The 12,564-nt window shown below is 40.7% G+C and overlaps 1 protein-coding gene across 3 annotated transcripts in view; it reads right to left on the bottom strand.

The window, feature by feature from the left end:
• Window positions 1-6,640, bottom strand: part of LOC120735036 (Down syndrome cell adhesion molecule-like) — a 64,518-nt gene extending 57,878 nt beyond the window's left edge. For 2 of the 3 annotated variants that reach the window (XM_040034199.1, XM_040034201.1), the window contains exon 1: window positions 5,270-6,640. In XM_040034199.1, the coding sequence (XP_039890133.1) occupies window positions 5,270-5,312 (43 nt within the window). In that variant the 5' untranslated portion in view covers window positions 5,313-6,640. The remainder of the gene's footprint in view (window positions 1-5,269) is intronic. The other variant, XM_040034202.1, reaches the window with a different exon arrangement.
• Window positions 6,641-12,564: the final 5,924 nt, after the last annotated feature.

Consider the following 12,564-nt stretch of genomic DNA (forward strand, 5'->3'; position numbering starts at 1 on the left):
AGCCTGCGTTGCGCTAGTACCGCTTGCCACTAGTTCCCAGAATTCTTTGCGGTTTACCCCTGAATGACGTCACATTTTCAATCTCTATATAATATGCATATGTTAAATTTTATATTTGGGGTAAAATATCAAGTCTTTTCAAGTAAACCGTTCAAGTCCAATTCAAGTCCCAAGTCATTTGGTGTAAAGTCCAAGTCAAGTCACCAAGTCTTAGAACATTTTTTCAAGTCAGTCTAAAGTCATAAAATTAATGACTCGAGTCTGACTCGAGTCCAAGTCATGTGACTCGAGTCCACACCTCTGGTGTATGGTTTGGAGACAGTGACACTAACAAAAAGACAAAAGGCCAAGCTGGAGGTGGCAGAGTTGAAGATGTTTAGACTTGACCAGGATGGACAGAATTACAAATGAGTACATCAGAGGGACAGCTCAGGTCAATCATTTTGGAAACAAACTTTTGACCTTGAAAAAGTTTTATTAAATCAGAATTAGCACCTTGCAGTAGATCTTCACGTTTCAGGTTTTGCATCAAGAAGAGCGGTCTGTAGGTCTGCGGGTCTGTTATTGAGACACTCACTGGGTCTTTTGTCATAAGTGGGCGTGTTCCAAACTACTTTGAAACTAAAATCAACAGAAAACCACTTCTGCACAGGAGAGCAGAAGTGGTTCACTGGTCTTTTTTAAACTGTCAAATAAAGCTTCTACACCAGTTCCCCCACTACAGTACCTGTGCAGTGTAGCCCAGTAATATAACATGTCACTTTGACAGGTGCTGAGTGAATTAAAAACATCCTCTCTACTGAGAACCCTCTCTGAGAGGGAAACCCCCGCCAGATGTACTACAGCCTCACTTTGCACGCATGATCAAACACCTACATCTGGGTGCTGAGGGCTTTTCTGCTCTTCCCCGCAGATGCTAAATGATATCGTTAACATTTTAATGCAAGAGACATTTACACGCGGGCTTGCGCAATTACACCTCCGATTCAGTGGAATCCTGTCAGACACAGTGTGATCGGTAATTAGATTTTACATTGGGTGAAATGCAGCACACACACATAAGCATGCGCGCACATGCACGAGTCACCAAAGCTTGCTCCTAATTAGGGAGCTAGACAGGCTCGAGGAGGTATGGTACAGTAGAGTAGCCCTCATTATACAGCTGGGATGTATGAACTAGGGGATATCTATTATGATCACACATCAGGGTATCCATTACCCAACATTAGCACCTCTTTCAACTGGAATCGCGCGCAGAGTTCAAAACGTAACCCAACAAACCTTCACACAACTCAGACAAGTGAGGAAGAGTTAAGTGGGTTTGTAAACTTAATTTAGCCACTTAGATATTCAGATCAGAGTGAGACTGCACAAGATGATCTATCACTTGACTGTACGCTGGGTGCTTTCATGGGGTAATTTGATTTCAAGAGCTATGATGATTGTTTTAATGCAATTGGACCTTGTTTATTGTCCATATTGAACTTTTCCTTGCTTTCTGGCTATGTACCTTCAGCTCTCAAACATGCTATAATTCAACCTGTTCTAAAAAAAAGGAACCTTGATCATAGTGACTTTGCCAACTATAGGCCGATTTCTAAGCTTCCCTTCCTGGCTAAAATTCTTGAGAAGGTGGTTCTGCTTCAATTGCAGACCTTCCTGGATGAGAATAATATAAATGATAAATTTCAATCGGCCTTCAAACAACATCACAGCACTGAATCAGCGCTGCTTCGTGTTTTCAATGATCTTTTACTAATGGCTGACAATGGACGCCCCTCTGTCCTAGTGCTATTGGATCTTTCATCGGCATTTGACATGGCTGACCATAACATCCTATTGGCGAGACTAGAGCACACTGTAGGCATTAAGGGCGCTGCCTTGGATTGGTTTAAATCTTACCTCTCCAATCGGCTCTCTTCGGTACATTTGGCCACATCCTCTTCTTCGGCTGTACCTGTTTGCTGTGGTGTCCCCCAGGGATCTGTGTTAGGCCCTACCCTTTTCTCATTGTACATGCTTCCCTTGAGTGCTATCTTTGAGAAATACCACATTGCTTTTCACTATTATGCGGATGATATCCAGATCTATTTTGAGTTAAACGATGATCTTGCTCTGTCTTTGAATAGCTTTCGAGAATGCATGTGTGAGGTCAAGAAATGGCTTTTGGCAAATACTCTTATCCTCAATGATAAGAAAACTGAAATTATGATTTTTGGTAGTAATGCCCTTCGTGCCAAACTTCGGGATGCCTTTGGTTTTCTCACTAGTTCTTTCTCTGACACTGTTAGGAATCTGGGTGTCTTATTTGACAGCTCATTTAAACTTGATAAACAAGTGTCTGCTGTTGTCAGATCTAGTTTTTACCAGCTTCGCCTTATTTCTAAGACCAGGCACTATATCCCGTATAAAGACCTAGAAAAGCTCATCCACGCCTTTGTAACGTCAAGGCTTGATTACTGCAATTCACTTTATTGTGGTCTCCACTCTTCCCTTTTACATAGATTACAGACAGTTCAGAATGCTGCAGCACGCATTCTAACTAAAACCAAGAAGTTTGCCCACATTACTCCTGTCCTTGCTGATCTGCACTGGTTGCCTGTCAAATATCGTATTCAATTTAAAATTTTGTTGTTTACTTTTAAAATTACCAATAACACTGCACCAAGCTATCTTAAGGAACTTTTAAACCCATATGCTCCTGCTAGGGCTTTAAGGTCATCCTCACAGTTACTGTTGGTTCAGCCCAGATCTCGACTGAAATCTAGAGGTGATCGATCGTTTGCTCTAGTTGCACCGGAGCTGTGGAACAATCTCCCGATTGGCATCCGGGCGTCTGATTCTATTCATTCTTTTAAATCACGGCTAAAAACATATCTTTTTAAACTTGCCTTTTCTACCAGTTAAATGCTGGCTTGCTTGCAGTGACCTATTGACCTATTGTATTGTATTGTATTAAATTCTCTGCTATCTTTCCATTATTGGTGTCTTTTATCATGGTGGTACAGTCTTACCTTGCTATAACCTATGTGCTGCAGTTTACTCTTATTGGTGGCTTTTATCTGTGAACATAATCCGTTACTTTTATGTATTTGATGTTAATGTGTGAACTGTTTTATTTTTTATTGTTTTATGTAAAGCACTTTGGTATGCCCAAGGCTTTTAAATGTGCTCTATAAATAAAGATTGTTGTTGTTGTTGTTATGATACTGCTTGTGCAACCAAATCCTAATTGGTAATTAGTAAACAGACTACTAGTCGTGAGTGCAACAATAAGGGTGGTCAGGTTTCTCTCCATTTGCTTTACAGACCCGGCCACTGGGAAGCCGCTGATCTTTAGTCATTTTTACAGAGGCATCTCCGACAAAAGGAGGCTCTCATCACTGCACTGGCTTTATCGCCTTCATGTAGATTTATTACCACACAAACACTCGTCCCACCTTCTATTTGCAGCCAAGTTCAATCTATCCATCCACCCCAGTCTCCGCAGCATTTCCATCCAGTGTTGCAGGTTGCTAATAATGTGGGGTCATGTAAAATTGGCAGGCTAACTGATGTTGGCAGCTATTTACTGTACTTTAAGCTACACTGGGATGGATGCTCTGGAAGAGCTTCCTTATTTCCGTGTGCGTGTGTGTGTGTTAGAGTGTGTGTGTGTGTAGTCTGCGAAAGGTCACAGCTAATTGAGATCAAAATTTGATTGCATGATTTCCTGACCTCTACATAATAGTTCGTTTATTGAAGAAATACGAGATAAGTCCTTTTTAAGTCACGAGCGTCGGGTTAAGCCGCGTGCATGTCTACAAATCATCGCAGTCTTGGTGGGGACTCTGTGAGAAGCCTTGTCTCATTATATCTTTGCAACGAGAATTTGAATAGGCCGGTTTAGCTTGCTGTAGTTTTGCCCAGAGGCAACTTTCAGGCAGAGATATTTAATGGTTCCTCTCCTGTACTGATGACTGAATTTATAGATGCTACTTTGATAGGTGCAGGAAATAGCAAGAGCATAAAGTCTTAAATGGAATACAAAAAGTAATTGTGCCTCTTGGCTGGTGAATGTGTCAGATTTAACATTTTAATTTTCATAAAAAGAGTAATAAGGACCGGGGTTGTCTTTTGCTTCCTTTTGATAATAAACAATCAATTGCAAAGATAAGGAAAGCAATTAAAATGTGACATTTTTGAGCATTGTGTGGTTGCGAATCCGTTTCCCTTTCTTTAATTGAGTTCATTAAGCTGATATCCAGTGAATGTACGCAAAGAACACAGAGAACCCAGAAGCGCTGTGAGGTGCTCGGTTATAATATGGTTGCTTATAACACCTGTGGACACAACGATGTAACGAGATGTGATTAGCTTTGGGTCGGGAGCTTCCAGGTCAGCACGGTTTGCAGACAAACTCACAGTTCCCATCAGGAATAGTCTAATATTTCCACAGGTGTGCCATTTTTTTATTTTTTAAAAAGGTTTCCAGTTTGTGAAGAATTATTAAACCCAACCTAGTGAATGAAATCATCCGGTTATCCAATGTTATGAACGGGAATTCTGAACTGCATGGAATTTTCTTTGCACAACACCACATCATATGGCTTTCTTTCCCCCCATACGGTGAAGAGTGAATGGGTGAACGTTTTAGGACGCAGCCCCTAACACCCATTAAGGAGGTTACCATAGAGACAGGCCAGTGTGCACATGATAGGCCTAACTCTGAAACAGCAAGAACTGTCTGGAATCCAATCTCCGTGCTGGCTTCCATCTACAAGGTCATTCATTCATTCTGACAATGACTACTCAGCCGATGAACACCTCATTTTCATGATAATCAACCATGTATATATAGCCAGGGTCCTGTACATAATACAAATATTATTAATATGATTCAAATGAAAAACTATTCAAACTTGACATAATATCCAACTATTGCAATTAAACAGACTGACTACAGGCACACTAACAACATGGTATAGCCGTTTTATTTCTCCTGGTTCAGGGTGTATATCTGAAGGCCAGATATGGGTCTAATGGTTTGTAGGAGAGCTTGAAGGATTTAAAACGCAATTCATGCTTCGCCCGTCTCTCCCCCTCTATCAGGGGTGTCAGCCTTTTGACAAGCATATAAAATCCATTTCATGTGGGTCACAGGTGACCTCCATCCTCCCTCCTCAGTCACTTAGCTGTCTACCAGTGATTTGCCTTCTGCAGTATGTGATGAGCAATAATAATAATAATAATAAAAATAATAATAAAAATATGAGCAGGTGCAACTTACCATTCAAGATGCTCTGGGAAAAGATAAAAGCCAATATCCACATGCCCTGCTCCGTTCAATCCCCCCAAGCTATGCTTTCTCTTCTTCCTCTGACCGGTGCCTCCCTGGGTTTCTCTTCTGTGCGCTTGGGCTAAGGTTAAACATTTGCCACTGTCTTGAAGCAAACCGGTCCAAGTCTCTACTTTTAATATCTCCTTCGTACTTTTTTGTTACACTGATTTGGTTTCTGGGATGTCTCGGAGCATAAATGCGCCTCTGTAATTTTCTTGGGGAGAGCTCTGCTCAGACTCTCCTTCCTGTGCTCCGCGTCTTGCTGCTTGTCCCTGTTATTCAAAAGGATGCTGAAGGGGTGAAGCCCAGGTGTGTGTGTGATGCTGAGTCAGAGCCGGGTTAGAGCGGATCCTGGGAAAAGAAATTAAATCCGAAAACAAGAAACAAACAAACAAAAATTAAAATTTAGAAAAAATGGTTAAACTAAATCTTTAAAAGAAAAATGTCCGGTTTCAGGTTTCCTGAATAAAACACTGGAAGACGGATCATCCTTGAAGGTAAAAATAAATGAATAAATAAAATGTTACAAAATTAAAACAACTAAAAGAGAAAAGAAGCAAAGAGAAGAGAGAGGGCGGTGGCAGAAGAATGAAAAGCAGGTTTTTTGCTCAGACTCCAAAGTCAGATCATCTTCATCGCCTCTGTGCGTCCAGCAAGAGGCGAGCAAGCGCATCTTCCCCGCTGCCGCTCTCTAATCGCACCACACTGACTCTCTGAGCATTACACAGAATAACCCTCTCCCCTGCCCCTGCTGACGCTTTAATTCCTCATTGCCTTAAAGGAGCAGAGGCGGCAGCCGGTCGCTCCTCGGGGCAGGATACTGTTGTGGAGGTGGAAGAGTGTGAGAGCACGCAGCGAGTGGGGCATTTGCATTAAGGAAATGAGCTGCACCTGACGCACCAAGGTACCAAGGATTTTTACGCACGGGGTTGTATCAGCTCAAACAGAAAGCGCTGTCTGCTGGCGTGCAGGTGTACGCGGAACACGCCGCTGTGCCCCAGATCTGGCTTGAATTTAGTTCCTAATGTTTTTCTTTCGTGTGTGAAAACAGAAGCGAGCTCCCCCGTAATAATGGAAATCTACAAGGACACCCAGTGACGCGTATTTTCTGTTGTTTAAGTAGAAAATGTAGTTGTTTTTTTTTTCTTTTAAACTGAATAACAACGTGAACTTGATTGATGAGATTTAATAATCGCATTGAACAGAAGATAGGAGGGGAAGGCAGCCACTCTGTCTGGGGGAAGAAAAGGGGTTAAGATGAAGAGCCCCCCCACCCCGAAGACGCACATACTCACACAGTTTATATCGCCTCCCTCAACCCAATAATCCACCACTCACCACCACCACCAACCCCCACTACCACCACCCTTCCATTTTAATGCCTGCCTTGAAGTCAAGGGTATAGCTGTGGAAGCCTGTGGGCCTGTCCACAGCGCCGGGTTACACTCAGTGTGATATAACCGCCAGCTCATGCTCTGTCCCACATGACAGAATACATTGCAAGTGAGATTCCAGCTATATACCCCAAGACACTCATTTTGTATGCTCATATCCTTACAAGTCTGAATGTGTACAAAGATAAATAAATAGAAGGTTTCATGGTGAAAGGCTATACTGACTACATTTGTAGCGCTAATAGCCGCCTTTTAAGTTGGTAAAGATGCTGAGCTGAGAGTTCTCGGTTCAGCTATTTTGATCTTTGCATTTTGCTGCTGTCCAGTCTGGTTTGTCCCTGTGTCTAATCGGTCACAGCGTTCTTCCTGTTTCTTTCCACACTCCAGCAGACAAACAGGAGCGTTGCTTGCCTCAAAACTGTTAAAGTAGTACTCAGATATTTGTATTTACTCATGTTTGATTGGTCAGATATTGTCTGGATATTTTTTTTCTACTACTAATGCTACTCCAGAATGTCTGTTTGAATGAGTGATGCCATTTTACTTTTTGCCTATACGTGCAAGATAAATCCAAACAAGTTTAAGACTGGAGGAAAGGAGAAAGTGCTAGTGTTTCAGGGCAAATGGTTAAAGATCCGGGCTGTCATTTAGAGCTGATTAGGAGCACTGTGCTGGTTTTTTGGCTCTAAATTCTTGGCATGGAAGAACAGCTGAGTTGATTAGCTGCTGCAGAATGTGAGATATGATCATTTGCCGTGCCATATTTTTATCCAAGCTTTGTTTTCGCCTCGCTTGCTGCCCATACTCATTCACAGCAGTCACACTTAAATACTGTAATACACAAACAAGGTTTCATCATCTGTTTCCAATAAGCTATTTTAAAATGAAAGTAAAACACCTTGCTTAAGGGCATCTCTGTAAAGTTCAAGGACTACGTGTTAGTGATGCCGAAGGCAAAGCCCATTCATGCCCTACAGGTAATCAAATGGAGCAGAACTGCCCGTAGTTTTCCTCGGTTCAGCCTTTTTAGTAATGTTAAAAGAAAGCTTTTCCACAACTAAAGGTGACATCCGCAGCCTGTCAAGACAAACAGTTCTTAGAGAGGGAAGAAAAAAAGGCTTTGACTGTGGGTTCAAGGGATTGAGGGAGGGATCCATGGCATTAGAGACTGCCATCTGACATTTTAGGGGAAATGAAGCATTGGTGTAATCAAAGTCCTTATAACATCTCTGGTGTAATCTCGCTCAGCAAACAGGATTTTATGAGAAGCTGAAATTAAAACTTTGGCAGTGAAATAGATAAAGCAAAGCTAATCAAAAGGTGATATTTGTTTGCCTTTGAAAACTAACGTTTGGCGTCACAAAGCATGGAATAGAGGCAATGACACAGCCTCACCTCAGCACATAGGTCAGGGGCATATGTACTGTGTGTGTACACTATATACACCGTCACACCGCTGTACGCACGCCCCGAATGAGGGCGCTTCCAGTAAAAGCACAATTTCACAAAGTGTGTTTGACAGCAAACAAGCACAGTGTAACATCAACACCGACAACATGACCTCACAACAACCAAATTACAGCCGGTGTGTTTGATGACTCAACTCATATTCATTTCAGCAAAGAATGCTCACATTGCTGGACTGCGATTGAGGAAAAAAGGCTCTAACCTGTATTTATATATAATCCTTTTAATCAATATTGCTCCCAGTAATTACAGTACTTTGTCTATGAGCCATGTTTGATCTCTATATGAGTATGTAATATCTGGTTAGCATGGGTTAAATGCCCTTTTACATTAAAAACCATAATTATAAAATAATTACCTCTCTCCCTTCTATTTAATAAAAAACATGGATGCCATGAGAGAAGCTTTTATTACCACAAGAAAACAATATTTAAAAAAAAAAAAGTCAAAATTTTAGCATCGCTGTACAGAGAAATAAAAATCAATGATATGTTGAAAACACAAAGGTCAGAACTGGACATACATATAGATCAAATGTTGCTGTTGGCACAGCCTTTATTTACACTTATGGAAAACAGGTGCTGCTGTTTATCACTTACAGCAGCTGTACAACTGAACAGGCTACTTGTGATGTGAAAGACAATACCTTGATTTTCACTCTGAACACAAGAGCCACAACCTTGTCACCAGTAGGCTGAGGTATTCAGTGGTAACTCTAACAGATTATATTCAGGCATATCTATCTATCTATCTATCTATCTATCTATCTATCTATCTATCTATCTATAGATAGATAGATAGATAGATAGATTTTCAAAAAATGATTTCAGAGATGAACCAGTCCACTTTAACATCAGCTCGCAAGCCTTTTTTGGGGGGCACTGCGAGGCACCTTCCACAGAACATGCACAAATGTACCAGTTGTATGAAGATGAGTGAAGACGAAGCTGTGGTCCAAAGCTTTATTGGCACCAAGACTGATGTGCTCCCATTGCAAGCTGATACTAAAGTGGTAACCTACAGTCACTCTATAAAACTGTATTAAATGCATGTGTTTGCACTTTTAGAAACACCAATCAGGCTTTTTTGGTTCATCCATCGTGTAACTTTATTTGATTTTAGTTCATTTGACAAAATCTCCCAAACCAAAATTATAAGGAGAAAAAGGGCCATTTTCAGCCACAAGGGAAAGAAATCCATATGACAAATCCAATAACTATATAACAGCATTCAGTGGCTCCACAGCCATGTTTTGGACATGAGCAGAGTGGATTTCAGTGGGGTTTGAGTTCACTGCGTGGGTTGGGGGAGGAGAAGAGAGTTCGTTTTAGCCCCCCAGCATGATGCCTAAACAGCAGTAAGTAAATGTGACAATGAAGCCCCTGGGCTGCTGCAGGCAGTCTTGGCCTTGCAGTGCATGTCTTTGTGCGGGGGTGTTCGCATGTGCCAATGTATCGGTGCGTGCATATAAGGAAGGAAATGGAGCACATGTGAGACAATTCGTGGCACTGCACAGTCAAGGTCGTGACTCCTCTGACTGTGATACTCACACTGGCATGGGATCTGTTGGCGCTCTTTATTTTACTGCCAGCTTCAGCGGGGATGATAAAATTAGATCAAAGATATTAATCAGAGTGGTGGCAGCCACTGTTAAACCAGTGGAAGTTGTATTGTTGTGATTTATCCCATTTGCACTGCACTCATCCCATTTCTCCAAGAACAGATGAATCAGGAACTACAGAAGAGCAAGCATTTTAAATTTTGGAAGTTAAAGTTTCTGATGAACTCTGCTTCTTATAAATGGATTGTATGTAAATGTATGTGCATGTCGCACTGTCCTATCTGGCTCCATTGTTTGTGCTTTAACATACAGTTGCAACACCCATCAGCACTTTGTATTCACCATAAACAGTCCTATAGGACATGGGCTCCTATGTTATTCTATCCTATGTGTTGGTCACTAAAACTGGAAGCTTTTATTGGACAACCTTGTTGATCAAGCCAGTCAGTAATTGCAAAGAAAACTATAATTAAGGTGTCAAACAAAATGATATCATCTTGGGTTAAATGGCTAATGGAGTTGTATAGTAGTTTAATGGAGACAGTGGGAAATTAGATTTTAGAGAAAGCAAATAGGTTCCCTTCCTAAGCTTCCTCAAGTACTTCACAGCACTTAGAGGACCCACATGACACCTCAAATTCATTTATTCTCTGTTAAGCATTGGTCCAAAATACAGCGTAATGGAGTAAATGTATGATGCAGTTCAGGAATGCACTCTTTTTTTCCCTCTGTTTTTTCATGTAATGTATACAATATACAGTGCCATGAAAAGGTCTGGGGCTGCTTAACTTCTTCCAGATGTCCAAGCATTAGTTTGTGCCCTAAAGCTGAAGCACACTCGGGTTCTGTAGCAGGACAAACATGTCCTATAAAACATAACAGCAATGGTGGCCTTGCAAAAAAAAAAAAAAGGTTTTGGAGTGGCATAGTCAAAATCTGGACTTAAATCAGATTGAGATTCTTTGGCACGACTTTAAATGGGCTGTTTATGGACTAAAACTCTCTAATGTGCCTGAATTAAAATAATTTTGCAAAGAAGAGTGAGCCAAAGTTCGTCCACAGGGATGTGAAAGACTCATTGCCAGTTATCAAACACTTGATTGCAGTTCTTGCTGCCTAGAGTGGCAAAACCAGTTATTAGGTTTAGACGGCAATTACTTTTTCTGATACAGTCACTTAGGTTTAGATAGCTTTTTTCTCTTAATAAATGAAACCATAATTTAAAAACTGCATTTGATATTTATTTTTGTCTGAAATTAAAATTTGTTTGATGAAACATGTAAGTGTGACAAATATGGAAAAACTAAGAAAATCAAGAAGGGGATAAAATAGTTTTCCACGGCACCGTATGCAGTATAAAATTAAAATTACAAATATTAATAAAAATAAATTACAAATAATAAGGCGTGAATGTGTAATTTATTTATTTGACGGTAAGACAAAAAGAAAAATGTAAAACAAGTTAAAAAGGAAATCAGACAAAGTGGGACATAATAAAAGAACCTGAAGCTCTTAATGAAGTGAAATATTAACTCCATAATGTTGTAATAGTGAGTAAGTGTAAGTGTCTATAATGTGATATAGGTAACCAGTGCTGGGAAGTAACGGAATACATGTGCCAACGTTACGTATTTAAAATACAAAATATGAGTAACTGTATTTCGTTACAGTTACTGTTAAAAAAGGTGATAAATAGAATACAGTTTGCTAAAATAAATGGACTACACGGCCGTCTTTTCCTGTTTTATATGTTAGGCTATCCCCTCTCTACTTTTGGTAACTCCAAACAAAACACGAAATAAGAGGCTCTAATGTAAGCATCCTGTTAATGTTGGTGGCGTCAGTTACACAATGACCCGGAGCCAGCACAACAGCAGTGCACGGGCAGGAATGCATTTCTTACTTGGAACTACTGTGACCGTTCAATGCCAGCAACCAAGATGCTCTCAGCTCAAAAGACTCCAACTCCAACCCTTAAGAAACATCTGGAAGTAAGTTCTTTTTAAAAAACTAACGTTAGCCTACTGCAACTACCTTGTTTTAGTTGTGGTAGCTACCTGGGTTATGTCCCATTTCAGCATCTTCAATGTACTATTGCTGTGTGATTTATTACTATTACTGAAGGCCACTCGCCATCGAGCTAATATTGTTAGTTTCCTGTTACCTGAGGTTAGTTTATAGACTGCAGAATGTTAGACTAAAGCTAGCTAACAATGTTAGCTAGCATGGCGAGTAGCCTTCAGTAATAGTAATAAATCACACAACAATAGTACATTATGTAGTTGTAAAACTATGACAATATATTAAGTAATCCAAAGTATTCAGAATACGTTACTAACATTGAGTAACTTAACGGAATATGTTACAAAATACATTTTGGGGCATGTATTCTGTAATCTGTAGTGGAATACATTTTAAAAGTAACCTTCCCAACACTGTAGGTAACAATACGCAGTATGCTTCAGTAGCCAGTGTAATTTCCCCATAATCTACATCCAGTCAAGCTCTTTCTGTGATTAACTGAAACATACTCCAATGGTGTTAAAAATTCTCACACCAAAATATCAACACTGACAGGAAGTGGCATATTCTCCTTTAGCTACGCTTCCTCCATTCAGCACCTTCCACACACGTGCAAACACACACACACACAACCCCGGCTGTCCCTCTGGTCAACCCTGTCCCTGGCGTGTGTGCAGACAGGCCGGGTAATCCCTCAGGATGGGGTCTCTTGTTTTGACAACGCCTGTGAAGCCCAGCGTCTCTTACAACAAAACACAGACTGGCCTATCATCAGCAAAATGTCAGCCTTCAGCTCACTC

This window comes from Simochromis diagramma, unplaced genomic scaffold, assembly GCF_900408965.1.
Source record: "Simochromis diagramma unplaced genomic scaffold, fSimDia1.1 OVJJ01000455.1, whole genome shotgun sequence".
NCBI lineage: Eukaryota > Metazoa > Chordata > Actinopteri > Cichliformes > Cichlidae > Simochromis > Simochromis diagramma.